This window comes from Podarcis muralis, chromosome 2 (assembly GCF_964188315.1).
Source record: "Podarcis muralis chromosome 2, rPodMur119.hap1.1, whole genome shotgun sequence".
Lineage (NCBI taxonomy): Eukaryota > Metazoa > Chordata > Lepidosauria > Squamata > Lacertidae > Podarcis > Podarcis muralis.
This window is the reverse complement of record NC_135656.1, coordinates 24338999-24360845: the sequence shown is the minus strand read 5'-3', so window position 1 is coordinate 24360845 and position 21847 is coordinate 24338999. Positions and strand designations below refer to the sequence as shown.

The following is a 21847-nucleotide window of genomic DNA, read 5'->3' as shown; positions in this document are numbered from 1 at the left end:
TTTTAAAAAAAAATACATTCAAATATAAATATAAATATAAATAAATAAAAATATAAATAGTTAAAGGCCTGATTACAAGAACAGCAAAAGAAATGTGCCTGTTTCTAAAACCCTAACAGCTTCTCTTGTTTTACAATTACTTCCTAATTATTTGCCCCCTGTGTATCATCAGAAAGAAGGCATGCTATGCTTAAGCAGTACTTTTCATCTCGTAGAATTATTGTATTTTAAATTACATTTTTATTCCATGGGATCAAGGTTGAGAAAGATTTGCCGCCCAAGGAAAACCGAAATTTTCTGCTGCACTCTGCCCCCCGTTTCTCACCCTGCCCTGAACTATACAACTTGAAGGAAGCAGCCCGGATCTTTTTGGAAACCAGAGCGTTTCCCTACTTAGCCTCAGTGGCTGGTGAAATCTAAAGTTATATACTGCAGCTTGGTAAAGTTAGTTATTAGCTTATGCTGGAAAAATATAAGACAGCACCTTAGCAGGGGGGATGAGCAACTTCTCCAAAGTTATTCCTCTGGGGGAGGAGTTTAAGCCCTTATAAATATCCAAGCTTAATTGCTTTAAAAGAGTTGGTTATAGAGGCATCTTCCTTGTTCTCCCCTCATCACCCTCCTTGAAACTGTAGAGCCGAAGAGCCACCCACTGTCATTGTCTCTGTAGAGGCATTTAGCTGGTCCTCCAGCCCTGAGGACAGCGGTTTCTACAACACTGGCAACGGGGTAAGCCTACTATCATTTTGCTTTTCATTTAAAAGCCAAGGGAGAAATCTGGTTTGTACAGAGTATTTCAAGGAGGACGTGTCTCCCAGAGTGAAGTTCTACATGATGCTCCTTGGATTCTGGTTGGATCTGTTTTAAAACAAGAGACCCAAGAAACTCAGCTTCCATTAGAAGAACAACAGCAGGTACCTTTCTGTGTGCAGATAAATATATATGGAGATAAGGTGGCAATTTTAGGATTCGTATCTACAAAAGGGAGTTATAGCACTGGGAGAATTCAACTGCTGTTCCAGTTCCTCTTTGGGGACATTTCAGCGGCAAACAATGAACTTTTGGTCTCGCCAGAGTGGTGCATGTTCTAGTTATCTCCCGCTTGGATTACTGCAATGCGCTATACTTGGGCCTATCTTTGAAGGTGACTCAGAAACGACAACTAATCCAGAATGCGGCAGCTAGACTGGTGACTGGGAGTGGCCTCCAAGACCATATAACACCAGTCCTAAAGGATCTCCACTGGTTCCCAGTACGTTTCCAAGCACATTTCAAAGTGTTGGTACTGACCTTTAAAGCCCTCCAGATATGGTTCAACTTCAACTCTGACCGCTGGCCATGTTGGCTGGGGGCTGATGGGAGTTGGGATTGTGATAACGTTTGGTGGGTCAAGATTCTGAGATAACTGAGCAAGTAAGAGAGGGATGGCTGCATTCTACCTCCCCGCTCCTCTCTCAACTTTGGTGCTGGGAACCCCTGTGAGCAGCTGGATCAAATAACAGAACTTAGCCGAGTTGGAAGGGATTGAGGACTGAGGAACACTCCAAGCTCCCTACATCAGCCTTCCTGTTGAGAGTTGAAATAAGTAGTGAAGTGCTATCCTTCCCAACAGACTGCTGTGCCAATATTTGAGAGGTAGAGGCCAAAGACAAATGAAGTAAGACCAAAATATAGCTTCAAAATGAACCAGGAAGTCTCACCTACATTGCTACGAGAAGGGATTACTTGGGCCATTTTGGGGTACTCCCTGATGCCCATGTAACTCTTAAAGTTCTCTATAGCTGGGGTGGGGAACCTCAGACCCTTGGGTCAGGCTACCAACCAAAGTCAAATGGAGTTTCTTGAAAGGTGAAATTAGTAGTAGGCTTATCTCATGTCCTGTGAAATCATAATTCCTACACCTCAGTAGGGCTTCAGGGACAGATCTTAAAGTACAGACAGATGAGTAAGGATGCAGGCAGTTCTTCAAGTAACATAGCAGAATCATAGACTAGTAGAGTTAGAAGAGACCAAGAGGATCATCTAGTCCACAGTATTGCTTGTGTGATATTTGCACAATTTATTCTGCTCTTAGCAAACTTGGTGAGAATGAAATTTTCTGGGCTGCAGAAGTTTCCTCGTCAAAGGCGTCCTTACAAAAAAAATTTTTTAAAGTTCTCCCTTGATTAAGCAAAGCAAAAATTTGCTTTGCAATGTGTTTGATCAGCATGGCAGTGTGTCAAGTTTCCACCAATAGGGTTTAATTTTACCATTCAAGGATGAATGAAGTTATTATCCCTTACTACAGGAGGGCACAAAGTCAAGAGTTCAAATACAAAAAAGCAGCAATGATAAAAACTACAGGGCTCAAGAATCCAGTGCTTTAAATGGCAATGGGATTATGTTCATGCATATGAGCATGTACATTTGCGTGTGTTTGTGTAAGGGGAGAGCAGAAACTGGTAAAATAAAAACAAGCCTGACCAGAGCTTGCTCTTCAAGCAGCCCAGCTGCACATGCTTCAGAGAAGGACGTTAAGAAATTCAGTGAACGCAGGAACAAAAAAACATATACAGCATCATCCTTTTTGTTTGAAATGTAAATAACTTATCAGGCCAAAAGGTGTTCTCTTCCAGAGGCTGAATAAACATCAGAAATCAGCCTTTGATTTTTTTTGTTTTTATGTAGCCCTGAGAGAGCCAGGAGTTGAGGAAATGAAATCAATTTTCTGTACAGCCAGAGTCTCCATTGTGACAGGTCATAGCCTTTCAAAAGCTGGCATCTTGCAGACGCAGATTACTCACAACACTATTTCTCAGTGAGGCTGCAGGCAAGGTAGGAAAGCACCAATATCAGCATCTCTTAGGAGCCAGGTCAAAACATTTTGCCCCCGCTAGGATTTTTAATTAGGAGTGCAATTTAACTGATTAATTGTGCACTAGTGGGACTTGTGTTGCCTCCCGCTAGTGCAACGATTTAGTTGACTCAAGGTCTAAGTTTATCGTCTTCAGAGGTCCCTTCTCCATATTGTCCTCTACATCTGAGTAGTAGACAGGCAAGCAGTGACCAAACAAAGCCTTTTTAGTAATTGTGGCACACCCACTAAAAACAACAGCAAAAAACACCTCCCACACCCATGGAGGCTTGCCTGAAGCCAAGATTGTGGGCATTTTATAACTTTTAATCACTTTGTTTTTATGGTAACTGCTGCTGCCCTGCTGTGTTTTAACTGTATATTATAGTGATAGTTGTATTCTTTTAGCATTATTTATAAGCAACTCTGGAAGGGCAATGCCTATTTATTGTTAAGTTTGTTTTGTTTTGGTATTGGTAAGGTTTTCAGCTGTGCGAGAACAGAGCATAGATATTCTGGTTGACCACCTTGCTTTTATAAGCTAAGGATGGTCCAGAATGGTTATTAGTTCCTTTCAATTACTTAATAGTTAAAAGGCATTTGTAACAATTGGAAATACAGTTTTAACACTGAAAACAAGCTAATCCTCCAGAGCTGCGACCCCTAAAAGGTAAAGGTACCCCTGCCCGTACGGGCCAGTCTTGACAGACTCTGGGGTTGTGCGCCCATCTCACTCAAGAGGCCGGGGGCCAGCGCTGTCCGGAGACACTTCCGGGTCACGTGGCCAGCGTGACAAGCTGCATCTGGCCAGCCAGCGCAACACACGGAAACGCCGTTTACCTTCCCGCTAGTAAGCGGTCCCTATTTATCTACTTGCACCTGGGGGTGCTTTCGAACTGCTAGGTTGGCAGGCGCTGGGACTGAGCAACGGGAGCGCACCCCGCCGCGGGGATTTGAACCACCGACCTTTCAATCGACAAGCCCTAGGCGCTGAGGCTTTTACCCACAGCACCACCTGCGACCCCTACTCACATCCTATTGCAAGCCCCACTGAGTTACTCCAGTCTGTGGAAATATAACTGCAGCCTTGTTTTGCTACAGAAATTGCAATGAAAATACTGGTTTGCTGTTTAACATCCCAATAACTTGATTTCAATTGAATATTTCACAGACCTTTAGCCTTATGTGTTTCACTGCAAGTAAGCCCCTTTGATATAAGAAGGATTTGCTTCCAAAGGCCCCTTGAACAAACATATCAGAGCTCATTTCATAGAACTATGCTACCTTTGTTTTTTAATGTGCAGCTAACAGAACGTCATTATGAATATTGCTTTGTTTTCTGCATGGAATTTTACATACTGGTGTAAAAAAAATAATTCAGTATAAACCAAATTATGGGGGGTGGGGTGGGGGGAAAACCTTAACAAAAATCACTCCAGCAATCACCTTTTTAAAATCCACGGAAAAAATGTCACTTTTTAAAAATAGAGCTGAGATCTATGGCCATTGAAAAAAACCACACTAATCATTTGAATGTTTCTTGCTCTAAAGAAACCCCTGAAATTATTTTAAACAAAGGCAGATTTACCTGCACACTGCTTTTTAAAAAGGGGCTAGTTTTCAACTGGATTTAACATAACACTAAAGAAAAGTTAACCCTCTCCTGCTGCAGTTCTACATCCATTACAAAAATAAGAAAAATCAATACTGTGATTAATCTGGGCCATTAGTCTAGTTTTGACTTACATCTTAACCCTTTCCACAGTAAAGACAAGTAAGTTAGGAGCTGGTATTAGGAATTTAACTTCATTTTTTAAAAAACCCACAAAAACCTCACAGGGGTCATTCATGAGCAGAGATGGCAAATATTTCTGAAAATCCTGCTAAAACTTTATTTGTTCCAAAGCTATAAAAGAAAATGAATTAAAAACAAAACAAAAACATTCCTACATTCAAAAGACTTTGCTGGCAGAACCGAAGGTTCAAAGTGAAGACTGCAAAACTGCTGACTCCAAGGGGGTAGGCGCGCACACGCAAAGGATGCCCCCCCCCCCCGGCTTTGCCCAGAGCGCTTTGCAAAGCACCGCCAGCCAGCCCAACTGAGTCACCAGCATTCCCCCAATGCAACAAGGAGAGCTCAGCTTCCGGGAGATTACGAGTCTCTAGTGTGTGCACACACAGCAACAGCCAGACACACACCCAAACTGGCAGAAACCTGTTCTGCCCGGATCGGCTCGAGCAGCAGCAGCTGCAGCGGCACGAGCTCGAACCTGGGGAAGTGGAACGCGCTCGCGCCGCCGCCGCCGCCAAGCAGGGCGCCCGCGCTCGTGCCCGACAGAGCGCCGCCGGGCAATGCAGCCGCTAGGAGGCGCTCGCCGGGTCCCGCGCGTAATACAATTGTCATTGATGGGGGCAGATTTAAAAAAAAAAAATTGCTGGGAGAAAGGGGGGCGCGCGCGCACACACAAAAAGTTCATTATGCACTACATAAGTCCTGTAGCCCCTTAGGGTAGCAATCTAGCAATTGGTTTCCTTTGAAGCCCCACCCCAAGGAAGCTGTGGGTTTGCAATTCCTTTATACAGGACTTGCTCGGCACTGGAGTCGGAAACGTCTTGCGGAGCTGCAAAAAAGCCCATTATGAAATTCTCCCCATAGATTTGAAACTGCGGGGGATCAGAACTGCGTTTTGTTGTCACTTAAGCAGCGAGCGACTCCGCATTAATTCCTTAGGGAAGCGCTCACGTCGGGGCTCCGGCACGGGCAGCATCCGTCGAGGATGTTTGGCGGATCTAACTCTCATCCAGGGCTTGCTCTCAATAGGGATGCATAGGGATGCACATGAACCCCATCCTTGCTCTCCCTAGTGCCAATAAGGAGCGCGCGGAGCGGCTCCCAAGTCCCGACCCTCCAGATACAAGATGTACACGCGCGCACATTCTTCGGGAAATGCAGAACACGCGGTGGGGGAGGGGGGGAGAGAGAGCAAGAAATCCGTGCAGATAACGGGGAAGAAGACGATTCCAGGCGGCTTGCAGCGAGCAGAAAGCTGCTCGCCTTGCGTGCCTGCGGCGCAGTTCACCTTAAGGGACCTTACAGCGCAGACTTGGCCAACCGGGCGCGCTCCTCTTGGCTGAAGGAGTGGCTCTCCTTCCTGCCTCAAGCACACCGATCCCTGCAATACTCGAACTGGACACCTCACTCCAGAGACCCAGCAGGGCGAAGTTAGGGAGCGGAATCCCCCCCTAAAAAGGGGGGACGTTAACAGGAAAGCATCCTTTACAGGGCACAGCAAAGGGGGCGAATGAGGAGGCGACACATGATGAAGTCCATTCCCCAGAGGGTGGCAGGGATGCCCAGTCTCACGAACTTCGAGAAAGGACATAGAGGTGGCTCTAGTGAGGGACTCTGGCTAGGCGAGCTCTCCAGCCGTTGCCCCCAACCTTCTCCAGGATACTCGGCTGAAGAGGCGGCCGACTATGATGTCTCCGCTTTTGGGGGGGAAGAGGGAATAGAGGCAGTGGCAGGGAAAGCCTTCATTCAGGCAGCGGCACTGCCTCGTGGAGAGGGGCTACTGGGACGAGGAGCCTCAAACGCCCGCGGCGCAAATTAAAAATAAGATTATTCCGCCGGGTCTGAGGGAAAGCGGCGCGACATAAAAGCGGACGTGGCAGAGGCCCGCGCGCTACCTGAAGCGCCTCTCGCCCTCACCCCCATGCCGCCGCCCGGCGCGCGCCCCTGCCTCTGCGCCGCCCCGCCTTCCCCTCGGAGCACGCGGGAGCAGCAGCCCGCCCCTCCTCCGCTGCAATTGCAAAGCCGGGCCCGGCGCGCACATGGCGCTGCTGAGCTGCTGCTGCTGCTGCTGCCGCGCGCGCCGGGTCCGCCGGCGGAGACCGGCTCGAGCCGGTATAAAAAGCTTGAGCTCGAGCACAGCGGCAGCACTGCCGCAGTTGCGAGAGGGACCGGGCGGAGGAGAGTCAGGTGGGGGGTGCGAAGAGGGAGCCCGCCTGGATAGCTGGCAGGCAGGAGAGGAGCGGCGCCCCACAGGGACCCCCCTTCTCGAAAAGCTAGGCGCTGACGGTGCACCCCGCTGGGCATGGGGCAGCCTTGGCACCGGCGGAGAGAGCCTTGCCTCGGGTAACGGGGGCTGGGGGAGCAGCGACCTGCTCCTCTCTTCCCCGCCGAAGCGAAGAGGGTCTTGTCTGAGGCACAGGCTCCACCCTCTCCAAAAGGGGTCTCGAAACTGAGGCGTGTTCCCAGGCCACCTCAGCATGTTACTGACCGGGTCATAGGCCAAAGCTGCACTTCTCTGCAGCTCGGGGAGGAATCTTTTTTTTTCCTTCCTCCGTTTCCTCTGCCCAAGTTGCAGCTGCAGCATCTACCGACTCGGTAAGTGGCTTTTCTTCTGGACACTGAAGTTTGGTTGTCTTGCTGCTGTAGCTATTTTTTTAAAAAAACGTTATTTGCTGCCACATACTCTTTTTTTTTTTAAGGGGGGGGGGAACTATGTGGGCCATTCTGAAGGAGCCGGCTAAATTGTGATGTGCAAAGTGATGCAGACATATGGAGGGCTTAGCCTTCCTGCATCAAAAGGAAAGTAGATGGGCTCTTTTCTCATCCATATTCCTTCAGGTTGGAGGGGGCTGGGGTTTTTTTCTCCCTTCAGAGGAAAGCATTTCCCCCTCTCCCACAGGAACCTCTTTGCACACAATAGTATTGTCTCTTGTCATTGGGCACCCCTCTTTTAATAAACTTAGCTTGGGGTTGTTTATGCAATGCTATAGACCTGGACATCTCTGCATTCCAACAAGGTATCAAGGCGCTTTGAACCGGATTAAGGATAACCGCATGGCGCAACGTGGGCGCCAAAAGTGTCTCCCTCGCTTCTCTCTCTGACTGCAAATTCTGCAGGCATCATCCTATCCTTATTCAGCCTGGCGCGCTGCTTAAGTTCTGTTACCCAGGCTGTAGTCGGGTCTTTGCTTGAGCAGCAGCAGGAGGCTGGAATGCCCTCAATGGGACTCACAGCATGGTACTCATCAGAAGCGGATCAAACTGGTATCTAAGCGTGTCCTGCACAGCAGAGATGAGAGAGTGTATTTTCTCAAAACCAGACCTGCCTTGCAGATGCACCGGAGTGTATTGCCTTTAACTTCTGTATAGCCAAGCACGTTACACAGTCACAGCGAAAATGCAGTCCATGAATGTATTTTTCCTTCTGCCCCACATGATGAAAAATTCATCTGCAAGTCAGTATTTCAGAGGATTTGTTGCAATGCTAACATATCGGACTGATATTTTTAGCCAGTTTGCATCAAGACTGCAATTTGAAAAGAGTTCTTGCTCTTATTTTACACAGAGTGGTTGAAAAAATAGGCTTCAGATTCCTTCAAGCACGAGATCATTGGGGCATAGACTGTCCTGTCCTGTGATTTCATAAGCACCTGCGCACTGCAGGCACTACTAGAGATAGCAACTGCTGTTCCTAGCTAGTTAATTCTTTGCATATTACTAAGCATTCTATACCTTTATTGGCTTGCATCTAATGATGTACTACAGGGTGGCATTGAAATATATTTAGATTTGATGAATGGATAAAAGATAATCTTCCTTTCATTTGGTTCTTGCAAACTCAAGTTCAAAAACTGCCTCCAATCTACAGCCCAGTTATAGTCTCCAGGTGAAAGAAGTACAATGTCAGTGGGATTCATTTAAAGGCTAATATTATTCATTCTTAAGTTACTAGAAAATAACCTTTCAGATAGTTGCTGACCATGTTTTAATGCATTTAAAATTCTCTCCATAAGCAATTCTGAAAATAACCCACTAGATATTTCAGTACTACCACTAAAAGAATCAACAGAGCCCAATCCTAGGCAAATGAAGGTATGTCTAACTAAACCCACTGAAGATACTCTCAATGGTTTAGACACACCGTACTCTGCATACATTACAATTAGACGAACTAGAAGATAAAATATATATTATATATAAACAATTACATACTATATGCAGTTAAACTTGAAACAGTTATAATTGTGTAGCAGAACTTGCCACACAATGGGAGCATTTGGATATTGTTTTCAAAACTCATGTACAGACTTTTCTAAGTAATTAAAATGAGTAAAACTGATAAGAACAAAAATGCTAGCTGTTGAGGTGAGGCAAGATGAAGGTTTGCTGAATGACATCTTCCACCCTCCTCCCCAATATTTCATAACACAAACCAGTCCTTGCCTCTAGGAAACTACAGCTTAAGGACATTCAGAGGAAAGGTAAATTACTGAAGAATCCCAAATCAGTGAATCAGTCCCCCCCCCCTTTCAATTATGACTACCTGGCCAGATGCAGAAAGTTAATTGTAGGGTTGTTTGTTCTATGGCGAGTGTCTCTGCAGATCATTCTGAAAATATATTTTGGTTGCATGGTATCCTGGGAGTGAGATGATCACATAATGGGTTACATTTGTCCACAAAACTGGCCCAGAATCACCCACTGAGCTTCATGACTGAGTGGGGATTTGAAAACTGATCTCCCAGGTCCTAGCCGGACTCTGTAACCACTATAGCACACTGGCTTCCTAGAGTACTTCTGCTATGGGGCAGCTATATAAATTAAGAAGGTAAATAAATATGGGGGAAAGCAAAGTGCTACTTAAGATTCTTCTCTTAACTGCTTTGAGATTATTTCTTTAAAATATAAAGTCATATAGAAATGAAATTATTAATAATAAAGAATCGCATTGGAGGAAAATGGCGCCTAGACATTCTGTTGTGGCAACCGCAACCTAGGTTTAAGGTGCCCTTTGGAGATTTACTCATATATCTGAGTTTCTAACACGAACGAAGGAGATTTGCCAAGTGTGTCTGAATTCCCTAGCTTGTGGGTGCATGTGATGCAGAATAGTGGCATAGTGGCATTTTTGTTTTTTAAAAAATAAAGTTACCTCAAAAGTTTTAGCAATATGTAGAAAACCTAGATGGCAATGAGGAAGTCCCTAGCTGGATCCAAATAAACCTGAGTTATATAAAGCAGCAGCACAAGAAACAAGTTGGCTTGATTTTGTTGTCTTGGAGTCAACACCAAGCAGCTCAATGTAGGTCCTTTATCAACATCATCCAGAAACCTAAGCGTGTGCAACTGCTGACTAGAATCATAGATAGGCTTGGGCTGCGACAGAACTTGAAGGCTGGAAGGAAGGATGGAATGCAGAGTCCCTTCTAGGGGTTGCCATCTGTCTGCTTATGCAATGCAAAACTGCAAGTTTGGGAGAACACTTTCACAGCATTTGTGAAATTTCACAGGGCCTTTGGGTCTGTCATGGGTTTTTCACTAAATTACCTCCTTTCCACTGTATTTAAGTCAGATGACTGCTTCTTAATTGCTTGTTCTTAAATGGAACCAGCTGGTCCTTACGATGAAACATATTTTTCTGATTCTTGATTCAACTAGTTCGATCTTATCCTAAAAGGGAAATGTTTCCATTAGGATACGGTCCCAAAGCAGCAGAAAATCTCTGTGTGATGGAAAAGACAAGTTACCTTTTGTAACAAGGTCTGTGATCCCAAGCATGCTTAGGAGGAAGTAAGCCCCACTGAATTGAGTAAGCCTACTTCCAAGCAGACATATGAGATGTTCTTAGAAAATGTGCTGATCTTGCTCTGTTTCTGTCTCTCCCTGTCATTCCAGGTTAAAAATGACTGTCAAAGCAACAAGAATGTCATGCCTTGCTCCCAATGTTTATACTAAAGTGCCTGATGGAGGATGGGGCTGGATTGTGGCTTTTGCTTTCTTCTTTGTGGAAGCCCTGACATACGGCATTATCAAGTCTTTTGGAGTCTTCTTTATAGACCTAATGGAAAGTTTTGATGAAACCAACAGCAGGATATCATGGATTATCTCAATATGCGTTTTTGTACTAACATTTACAGGTGAGCGGGCAGCACATCTTGTGTTTACACTGAGAGCCTGGTCCCTATGCAAAGAGAAGCATGCCTACCCATTATTTCATAGAAGCACAGAATTGTAGAGCTAGAAGGGACCATGAGGGTCATCTAGTCCAACCCCCTGCAATGCAGGAATCTTTCACCCAACCTGGGGCTCACAACCCCGAGATTAAGAATCTCATGCTCTACCGACTGAGCTATCCCTTTTCACTCTGTAGAAGTCTGGGCTCTTAGGATCGTGTGGTTGTACGGCTGTAATTTTGCACATATATCGCAGTCCTACATAAGTACCAAGAAACTGTATGTATGGTATCCACGTACTATGTTAATTGTTGGCAAACAAGCAAAATGCACACAGAGGTTCACTGGACACCCTGTTTACATACACAGATTGAGAGTACTTTTAAAAGCCTCCGTTTCTCAGACAACTTGACTGCTGGCACTGTTGTTGTTAGTACAGTGGTACTTCTGGTTGCGAACGGGATCCGTTCCGGAGGCCCGTTCGCAACATGAAAGGAACACAACCTGCGCACGTCGTGATTCACCACTTCTGTGCATGCGCCTCAATTTTGCTTAAGTTTCAAGGTCAGTTGAGACACTTCCAAAGATTTAGAAGTGCTTCTGTAAGAGCAGAAAAGGAAAGAAATGTTAAAGAGAGTGAAGGGACCAAGAGGGCAAGACAATCTGAGAGATGTAGAAAGTAGTGTTAAGAGTTGGGCACAATATACTTTTGCTCCACCTCCACCATTGTAATGCATGGAGAGTTAAAGTGAAGGACAAAGCTGGTTTCAGTGTGGCTAGAACAGAGGACTCTCCTCCCAGCAGACACTGCTCCTTAGTGTTTATCCCAAGAAGGCAACTCAATCAAACCAGTTCTTTGGTTAGGGGAAGATAAGTCTGAAAAAAGGGACCAGAACAATGAAGGCTTGTTTCTGACATTAACAGTTGTTTTTTCGAGTTAATTAAATCACATTAGTTAACCTTCTGGGAAACAGTCTCCCTTCAATTTATGTGTGTTAGCATCTGCTCTGTATGGTAGTTTAATTCAAGTTTACTGACAGAAGGCAAATTTCACTTGAGCCCCTTGTCTACTGGTCCTCTGGAAAAGCAAAGAAAAGCAAATATAGAACTGAAATTGAATCACTGGAACACTGACCTACATGGTGTCAGCTATTTCATACTTAATATAAAGGTGTGCCAGGGGGTTAATTGGGCTCTGCCAAGCTGGAATCTGCCTAAAACTAAAGCATTCCCCCCCCCCAAAGGAAATAGCAGCTAGGCCCTTTGTTTTTAAATTAACACCAACCCATGGTTTATGCAAGGGAAATACTACAGTGTGACTTGTAATATAATAAAAAGCCAGCAAAGCTTATTATTGCATATGATGAGAGTCGCTATTGTAATTTGAAAGAGGTACATGTTGGAAAAAAATCGTTTCCCTCTTTTGCAGCTCCTCTTTCTACAGTACTGACTAATCGTTTTGGTCATCGCCTGGTGGTGGTGATTGGAGGTTTACTGATCAGTACTGGGATGGTCACAGGCTCCTTTGCACGCACAGTTGTCGAAATGTACATCTCCATTGGCATAGTCTCAGGTAAGTTACATGGTCCATCGTCTAGTGAAACTGCCAGTTATCTCTCTCTCTCCCCCCCCCCCCCCGATAAATGTTTTAATATTCAGGGCTGGAAGTCCTCAAGGTTCATAATGGCAAAGAGATCTTGCAAAAACCACCACCGCCAAATACTAATTATTGGTGGGTCTTGGGTTTGTGGAGTTATTGGGCTTTATGGAAACTTCCCTGGGTTGTTATTAACAGTATCATAGATGGGTAGAACTAAACAGATAAACTCACTCAGAAGCCTGGTATGATGCATTCAAACAGCTTGAAAAATTATGCTTGCTGTTAATAAGAAATGGCCAACTTTGCAAATATTTAGCAAGCAACATCACTAATTGTGGGTGGTATGTCTAGAGCAGGGGTTGGCAAGGTTTACCTCGCCTGGGCCAGTTCACTCCAGCGGAGATACCTCCATGGGCCAGATTGCGTGTGCGCAGATGCGATTTCCGGGGTCTGCATCTGCGCAGACATTATTTTTGGTGTCTGCACATACACAGACGCGATTTCTGGCGCTGCGGAAGCAAGTCCCTGCACGGTTTAGCACAGTGCAGGGACTCGCTGACCAGGCAGCTTGGTTCAGGGTGGCCCGTGGGCTGGTTAAACAACCCCTATGGGCTGCTTGTGGCCCATAGGCCTTAGGTTGCTGACCCCTGGTCTAGAGTGAGTGGTTTAAAAAAGCTACACACTAATGAAATGGTTTCATCCAATGTCTGCAATTCTGCTATTGTCATGCACTAATAGCATTTGTTTGGCTTTTATTTATAGGCTTAGGATATTGCCTTGCCTTTCTGCCTACAGTCACCATTCTGTCACAGTACTTCGACAAGAAGCGTTCATTAGTCACAGCGGTAGCTTCCACAGGAGAATGCTTTGCTGTCTTCTCTTTTGCACCAGGTACTGAAACACACTTCTGAGATTTAACCATGATCACAATGTTAACTTGAATCTTAAATACATGTTAAAACAGCTCAGTTGGCTTAATGGTGTGACCTTACTCCCACCAAATGTTTGATTAAGGGCCATCTAATCCAGGGATTGGGCACGGTGGTGTAGAGGAAATTGGACCCCTTCAGCTAGTTCCAGCACACAAATTCTGAGCTGGTTGTGGAGGCTCCCCAAAGTTCAGATTATAATGGTTCAGTGGGTCATTTTGCTCCTTACCAGGAATCCAGAGAACTCTTATCTTAAGCCAAAATGCCTTCTGCAGTCAGTCTCAGAATATCAAGTCACCAAAGCACAGATCATTAATATCCTTGTACCTCCATTAAAGAACTGTTACATCTTTGGGAGGAAATCAGTCAAGAGAAGATATATGTCAGGCCTTCAGAATGCACGGTCCTTTGCTAGAGCCAAATCATCTTTCCACTCTTATGTGGACTCCCAGGAACAGTCAGTTGGAAATTCACAGGTGTGGAGGTGCAAAAATACATTGCTGGGAACAGAGAATGGGGGATAAATATAACCACAGCACCTTTATATCTTGAAAGCATGCAGAAGAGAAAATGCAAAGTTCCCATCTTTGTAATTATGTTCTATCCTGCTGGTTGTTAGATTTGAATTCAGACTATTCCCCCCACCACCACTGGCAAACCCACGCCCCCACTCTCAGCCTAGCACTATTTTTACAAACTTTAAAGGGCATAGCAACCCGATGACATACAATCTGGTGGGTTCCCAGTATAATTTTTTCCAAGCTAAAATTAGCACTAAGCGCTAACCCCAGCTACCTTGGAATAATGCAGAGCCTATATGAAACATTTGATATGGAAACCAGAGGGTTCCTCACTTGAGAAATCCCAAACCTGAGATCTCAAAAAGCTGGATTACATCAAGCCTTCTCAAACGTGCTAAGATAAGTTGTGCTTTCTCCTAGTCCTTTTGCCATTTTAAAAACTCCCTTTTGCTTTTAAACTGCGTCATCTCCAGCTGTGTTGCAGAATAAGGGAGAGCCTGCCTTCTATCTTGATGCGGTTGAGAAAGATACCTTCCCTATCTCTTTCTCCAGAGGGTGTAGGTTAACATACCTGGGAAAGTAAGACCTCTGCACTAGATTACCCCCTAACAAACAGACAGTGTCTGTGCCTAGTTTGAGCTGATAAGTACTGTCACCATCCCTGCTTTCCTGCATAGCATATGTGAGAAATGGCTTGTTATATGGAGGGCAGGCGGTGCATGAAACCTTGTACCTTGTTAACATCTTCTTATATCTTAGATCCTGCTTCATATACTGCCAAAGCTGGTCCCAAATATTTGAGTCAAGTGTGTAGGAGACACCATGAACAAGTTTGGGCATAACGTGACCCTAAAAACTTGAGCCTCAGGGTTACCTTTGTAAATCAGAGCTTCCTGTTCTATCAGTGAAAGACGTGTTTTACTTTTTCTTATCTGTAGCTATCACTGCTTTGAAGGAGCACATTGGCTGGAGGCATAGCCTCCTGTTTGTTGGCCTACTGCAGCTTGGAATTGTGGCCTGTGGATTCTTGCTGCGGCCCATCATTATCAAAGTGCAGGAAGAAGTGAGAGTGTCGGCAGCAGAAGAGCAGAGAGAGACAAAATACATGCTTGAAAATGAACAGACACGCACCTCCATAGATTCCATTGACTCAGGAGTAGAAGTAACTACCTCACCTCGCAACACGCCTGGAGATGCCAAATCAGAACTGAAAAGTGAGGGACCACCAAAGGAAATCACAGAGGTGCTCATAGAAGCTAGTAGCATCCCTGCCAAGGAACCAAAACCTCAACTCCTAGACTTCTCTGTGATGAAAGACCATGGCTTTATTTGTTATGCACTTTTTGGTTTATTTGCTACTCTGGGATTCTTTGCTCCTTCCCTATACATCATTCCACTTAGCAGGAGCCTTGGAATAAACAAGGACCACTCCGCTTACATACTCTCAGCGATGGCAATTGCCGAGGTCTTTGGCAGAATCAGCGCTGGCTGGGTCCTCAACAAAAAGCCTATCCGAAAAATTTACATTGAACTCATCTGTGTCATTCTGCTGGATATTGCCCTCTTTGCCTTCCCCTTTGCATACAATTTTTGGGGACTAATGATATGTAGCATTTACTTCGGGTTCATGCTTGGGACAGTGGCAGGCACACACATCCCTATGTTGGCTGAAGATGACGTCGTCGGCATAGAGAAGATGTCCTCTGCTGCGGGAGTTTACGTATTTATTCAAAGTTTATCAGGGTTGGCTGGACCACCCCTTGCAGGTAAAAATGAGATGCACCCAACTGTTCTTAACTTCTGTTCTAGCTAGGTAACAACTGGGAAAGGGAACAAATGCTTTCAAACAACTAGAAGTGAGCTAAGGGTGAGATCAATAGAAAGATGTGGGAGCATTCATGGAAAACAGTGACTAGCAGGTTAGCATTCGGAAATGGCTGCATCTTGGAAGAAGACACTACACAACAGCACATGCACATTTTCCAGAAAACCAAGTTACCACCAGCACCCTTAAATAAATTAGCCTGATTACTGCCATCCAGGTTACCTTTCGCTGGAGACTAAGTAGCTCACACCTAAGCGAAAAGAAAAGCCTTCCCTGCAACACATTTCAGCCATCTCCAAGGATAGACAAAAGACAACTTGACTGCTGGCACTGTTGTTGTTAGTACAGTGGTACCTCTGGTTGCGAACGGGATCCGTTCCGGAGGCCCGTTCGCAACATGAAAGGAACACAACCTGCGCACGTCGCGATTCACCGCTTCTGTGCATGCGCAGGATGTCATTTTGCGCGTCTGCGGCAAAACCCGGAAGTAACCCTTTCTGGTACTTCCGGGTCGCCACGGGACGCAACATGAAAACATGTAACCTGAAGCAAACGTAACAAGAGGTATGACTGTATAGCACTTTTAATTTACAATGTGCTTCAGAATCTCTATTGTGTGTTACTCCTCAGAAGAATTATGGTGGGAATTGACAATCAGGTGAGAAGGTGACTGCCCAAGGCCATTCTTGTTTTCAATTCAAGTGCAAGTAAGCAAAGAACAAAGAGGAGATAGGTCTAGGGGGGCCCTTCAATCTCCTTGAAGGGGAAAGGTCTAAATGATGCAAAAGGCTTATGAGAAGGGCATCAGCTAACACATTTGATTGAAAGACACAGATGCTATCAACAACACAAAGACAGGAAGGGGTCGTTTTACTTATTCAAGTAGACATTAAGGGGGGGGTTGTCTCTCTTCCTTTAGTAGTTGCTTAATAAAACCTGTCTATCCTAGACAGCCGTGATTCTATGTGGTTGTTAATAGCTACCACAACATGCATGGAATGCCTTGCACTGGTGGGGTAATTCTCTTTTTAAGAATGACTTTTAATTACCTTGCTCGCAAAAGGCTCGCCTGACAACTGCAGTTCAGGAACTGCAACAACATTCCGAAAACTGTTTACAAGCATGAGGTCATAGGAAATCATGGGCAGAAATCCAGAGTACACTTACTGGGAAGTACTTTAGTCAAAATGCTCATTCTTTCCAGGAATTTTTGCGAGCCCATCTTCTAAGTAATTTGGGGGAGGTACTGGCTGCAGTATACATCTTTTGTAGCTGCAGAAATTAATTACTCCCACAGAACCAACCCCCAGCAACTCTAACCCTGCAAATGAAGAGATATGGCATGAGAGAAGTGTAAAGTCTTAAGATGCTTTTGCATATGTTGGATGCTGCCTAGAGTCAGATGGGTGGGGTACAATTTATTATTATTGTTGTTGTTGTTGTTGTTGTTGTTGTTGTTGTTGTTAATGATGTGTGCAAGTGGGGGGGGAGATGTTGTTTATGCACAAGTGGCACTTCTCCCTGAGCGTTTTCCTCTAGTATCTTCCTCTAGTATAGTAAATAATAATATCTAGTATCTCCCTTTAAATTACTCTCACATAAAATCCTCAAACTTCATTTGGGCAGCTACAGCTCTGGACTACTTTGCAAAATGTTTAAATGAACTTGTACAAAGAGATTTTTATAGGCTTGTACAAAATGCAGCTTTTGACATGATGTTGCAATATATATTCCCCCCCCCCCCTCACCCTTACAGGTATGTTAGTGGATACCACAAAGAACTATAGCTCTGCATTCTATTCTTGTGCGGCTGGGATGCTGCTGGCTGCCGTGTTCCTTTCTTTGGTGAGGCCTTGCAAGAAGGTACGTCAAAGGAAGAAGGACCCACTAGAAGAGAATGTGTCAAAGCCTTTGCAGGATGTACCAGAAGACTTTATAGAGCCTGATCTTGGAAAAAACGAGGATTCTGCAAGAAGCAGTGATAGCGTGGCCTGAGTATTTTTTTTACACACACACAGAGTTTAGATTGGGGGGGCAAAGCACGTCAGCCCTGATCCACCTTCTCAAATCTACACTTTAAAGGGAATGCAAAATCATAAATGTGAACAGATGCTATCAACCCTTTCAGAAAGATTTATTGTTAGATAGTTTTTTTTGTATAAACACCTCAAATTCTGATGCCCCTCCCCAATTGACCTCCATTAAGCGCACTCCTATCTAGCATGAAGTTGTGGTTCAAGCTATCGTATTCCCAATTCCAAAATCACGGGGAAGAAACCAACTATTGCATTAGACAAAGAGCAAGGATGTGTCTTGTAACAAAACAAGTTATTTTGAACTTTTTAGTTGTTTTAAAATCAGGTTAAAGAATAGATACTAATTTCAGAGTGGGTAAAGGGGGGGGTAAAGGGAGTTGAGCTAAATGATATATCGAAGAGAATTGACAGGGTTTTGTTTTTAAAACTTGTTTGAACTTCATGTAGGTTGGGAAGTCGGAGGTTACTATTCTATTTTTATGGCCAGTTATTGTGGATATTTCATGGGACCATTATCTTTACAGATTTAACGCTGATACAGTCCAACCCTATGTATGTTTATTCAGAACTTTTCAGTGCTTTCAGTAGGGCATATTTAAAAGTGGGCATACAAACTGCAACTTTAGGGCTGGAATCCTGTGCTCACTTATAGTTTGGACAGGGTCCCTTTGGGGTAGAACTGGGCCAGACATGGATCTACTGGATTCTAAATTGGCCTGATTTGCAGAGAGGGACTCGAGCTGGACCCCTCTGGAGTTTGCATACCCAAAAAGAAAAGACCCACCCCCAAAATGGTCCTCTTCTACCCCCAAACTGGCAGGGCAAAAGACTACTCCTCCAGCCCTTCCTGGTCCCTCATTAAGATTTCCCATCTCATTGAAATTTAGTGGGGATTCCCTCCGAGCACTGCTGAAGTCATGTTCTCTTTTGGTAGTTAAACCAACTTGATTGCATTTTTTAAAATATAAAATAAAATTACCTATTTATTTTAAGACTTATTAGACAATGTCTGTATGGGCAAGTGTGTGTGGGGGGGTAGGGGTTTAACACTTTTCACAGGTATTTTAAATGCATTGATATTTTGTAAAACTTTATTGATATGGGTTTTTTTAAGGTGTAGATAGCAGTGTTATCCGTTCTTTTCGAGACAAACTATTTTAAAACACAAGGCACGCAAACATGCTGTTCTTGAATTCAGTCCTGAACAGGAATCGTAGTTCCAACTGTTGAGTAAAACTGAACCCATTGGTTAAACGATTTGCTGAATCTGGTGAGAGAATTTTCAAGACAATACCTTCTTTTTACTGTATGTTGGTTGTTTTTCCTTTCCTTTCCTTTTGTATGTTGTGAAGCAGGCCTCCAGCTCTCACAGTGAGTCTCCCTACACCTGTAGGCTTGAGCCAGGCTTGCACCAAAGTATATAGGTTTCACATTCTCAGGTGGTGCAAGACATGCTCAAGCCTACAGACACTGCCTTGTATGGGGCCTTGAGCTTCATGGAAGGACTGACTGTGTGTGTGTGTGTGCCATACAGCCCAAAGTTCTGCCATTTGCAAGACTGAAAGCTGTCCCTGTATTGAGCAGTCATGACCACACACATGGCAATCATCAACTCCATGCAACTCACACTGGGCTAGGAGCCCCTAAGCAGGCAAACCAGGGATCATGTGGAGCCAAACGTTATGAGCTGGGCCTTGGCGTCTCATGTGTTTTTGAATGTTCACAACAGCTAAATTCTGCACATGTATCACTAGAGAGTACCTAAAGCAAAAAGAAATTTGCAGTGTAATTCTTATTTTAAATTTAACAAATGTACTGAACAGCTGCCACAGGCATCAAATAACTGGTCCTAAAAATAATTATGCCACCACCCTGGATGCTCAATTGGCTTGGCCGCAGAGTTGGGTTTGCTTCCCATTAACAGTCAATTATGTGTAAAGAAAAGGGAATGATTAAAGAAGGCAACATGTCAGCTATTCACTTACACTCAATAGATAACTATCAGTGGTAACACAAGCTTGCTTGTCCCACTTTTACGCAATTTTTTTGTCAATGAGACAACTCAGGGGGGACAAAATGAGAAAATGAAAATGTTTCTTTTGGTCCTGGATACACACAGTACAAATTCAAATGCATCTCAGTATTTCAGTAGGAGTGGCATTGCATGCTGACTGCTCTGCTAAGATGCTTATGCATCATCAGCCATAGAAATGAGGGACAATCCAATTTTAAAAGAGAGCAACCACTGGCACCCGAATACATTTTTTGAGGTCCTTGCAATTTCAATGTGGTTAAGTTTCAAACCCATTTTCAAATATGCTGGTTGATTTTTGGAGTGGAACATACTTGCAAGCTAAGTGTCCTTAACATTGAAATACAAGTATTTTATCGGGTTTCGCCGCATGCGCAGAAGCAGTCCTCAGGTTGTGGAAACCAGAGGTACAAGTCTGAAACCTAAGCATACTTAGTTGGAAGTGTGTTCCACTTGAGTCATTACAATTCAGGGTGTTAAGCTGCCCCCCCCAAAAAACATGGGAAAGGGTGCTCTATCTTTAGGAGTGGCTTTTGCAATCCACCCTCCTCCCTCACTGCATGAAAACAACTGAAAACTGCATGAAAACAACCGCAGTTTAGTGTGCTTTGAATAACTTCAGCACTTTATAATATACAGCAGAACCTTGATAAATTGCAGCCGCAAGTGGGAGACATGCACCATCCCCAATGGGGAGGTGGGTCACTTTTCTGGAACTAGCAAGTAAATGAACCAAACATGAAACTTACGTTTGCGAAATGTGTTATTTATTTATTTATCTGGCAAGCTTACCTTATGAATTATTTGTCACCGTACCTCTAGAAAAGCAGTTAACATACTAAATTAATTGGCTAAATTAATGACATCTCCGTAATAAAAGACCTCAGTACAGTACATTTTGCTGTTACAACTTTGCTGAAGATAAAACGGTTAAGGAGCACATTCTGTGTTTGTGGGGGAAATCTAGCTGCCCTGCAGTTTAACAAGGTTCTACTGTATCTTCTTCTTTATACAAGGATTTCTATTACTAAATAATATGTGTACAACTGACCACATCGTAAGTTATTGTTCCAAGTACATACTATATTAGCATGACTAAGAGCATATTTGTGTGCACAAAAGATCCAAAATCAGGATATAACATGGATTGCTGGTTTGTTCTGTACTGTAATTAGTCAACTCTGGAAGTGCTACCAAACACTGAATTTTGCAATAAACTTTTTTTTTTTTAAAGAAATCAACCTTCATGTTTCAGTTTAATAATTCCTCTTTACTCTTCAGTCTTCCCACTTGCCTTTCAGCCGAACAAGTTTTATTCATTAAAAACCTACGGCAATCTCACAAACACTAAAACACATCACAAATGGCCTGGGGTCTGGTAGCTGGAAATCTGATCTGCCATGAACACAACTAAACTGAGGGAGACCAAGATGATATATGGTGGAAATCAAGATTTACAAGGCATGGCTGAGGAAGTTGGGTATGTTTAGCCTGGATAAGAGGGGACTGAGAGGAGATATGATAGCCATCTTCAAATATCACAAGGGCTGTCACATGGAGGATGGAGCAATCTTGCTTTCTCCTCCAGAGGCTGGGACCCAAACAAATGGATTCAAGTTACAAGAGATTGCATCTAAACACCAGCAAGAACTTTCTGACAGTAAGAGCTGTTCAACAGCGGAACAGACTCCCATGAAAGTTGGTGGACTCTTCTTCCTTGGAGGTATTTAAGCAGAGGTTAGACGGCCATCTGTCATGCATCATCCGGTCAAAAAGTATTGTACTGGAAGAAATAGATACGCATGCAGAGCATCTCTACATGAGGCAGGTTATGGATTGGTTCAGGATACTTCCTCACGTGGAAAAGGATCCATGTACACTGTAACGCATGCAGAACTGCCTCTGACACACTCTGAACATGTAGGCAGTGGGGGTCTGGTTCCTAGACTTGACTTCAGCAGGGTGTGGAGCTGGAGAACCCCCCCACAAATACATTCTTTCAACATGTGTATGTTGGCAGGGGAAGTTGCCTAAAACCGCCTCATCTAACAAAGTTAAGCCGAAGTTTCTACCACAATGAGACAACTTCTATTCTCACCGTCCCAC

General features: G+C 44.2%; 2 protein-coding genes across 12 annotated transcripts in view; one reads left to right on the top strand and one right to left on the bottom strand.

Annotated features, from left to right (window-relative positions):
• Nucleotides 1–21847, bottom strand: part of ARSG (arylsulfatase G) — a 118564-nt gene that overhangs the window by 91687 nt on the left and 5030 nt on the right. The gene's annotated exons all lie outside the window — the stretch shown is intronic.
• SLC16A6 (solute carrier family 16 member 6) lies at nt 6711–20968 on the top strand. Its single transcript, XM_028713395.2, has 6 exons — nt 6711–7220; nt 10521–10762; nt 12228–12371; nt 13161–13289; nt 14787–15614; nt 17430–20968. The coding sequence occupies exons 2-6, from the start codon at nt 10528–10530 to the stop codon at nt 17666–17668; spliced, it is 1575 nt and encodes a 524-aa protein (XP_028569228.2). The 5' UTR covers nt 6711–7220; nt 10521–10527; the 3' UTR covers nt 17669–20968.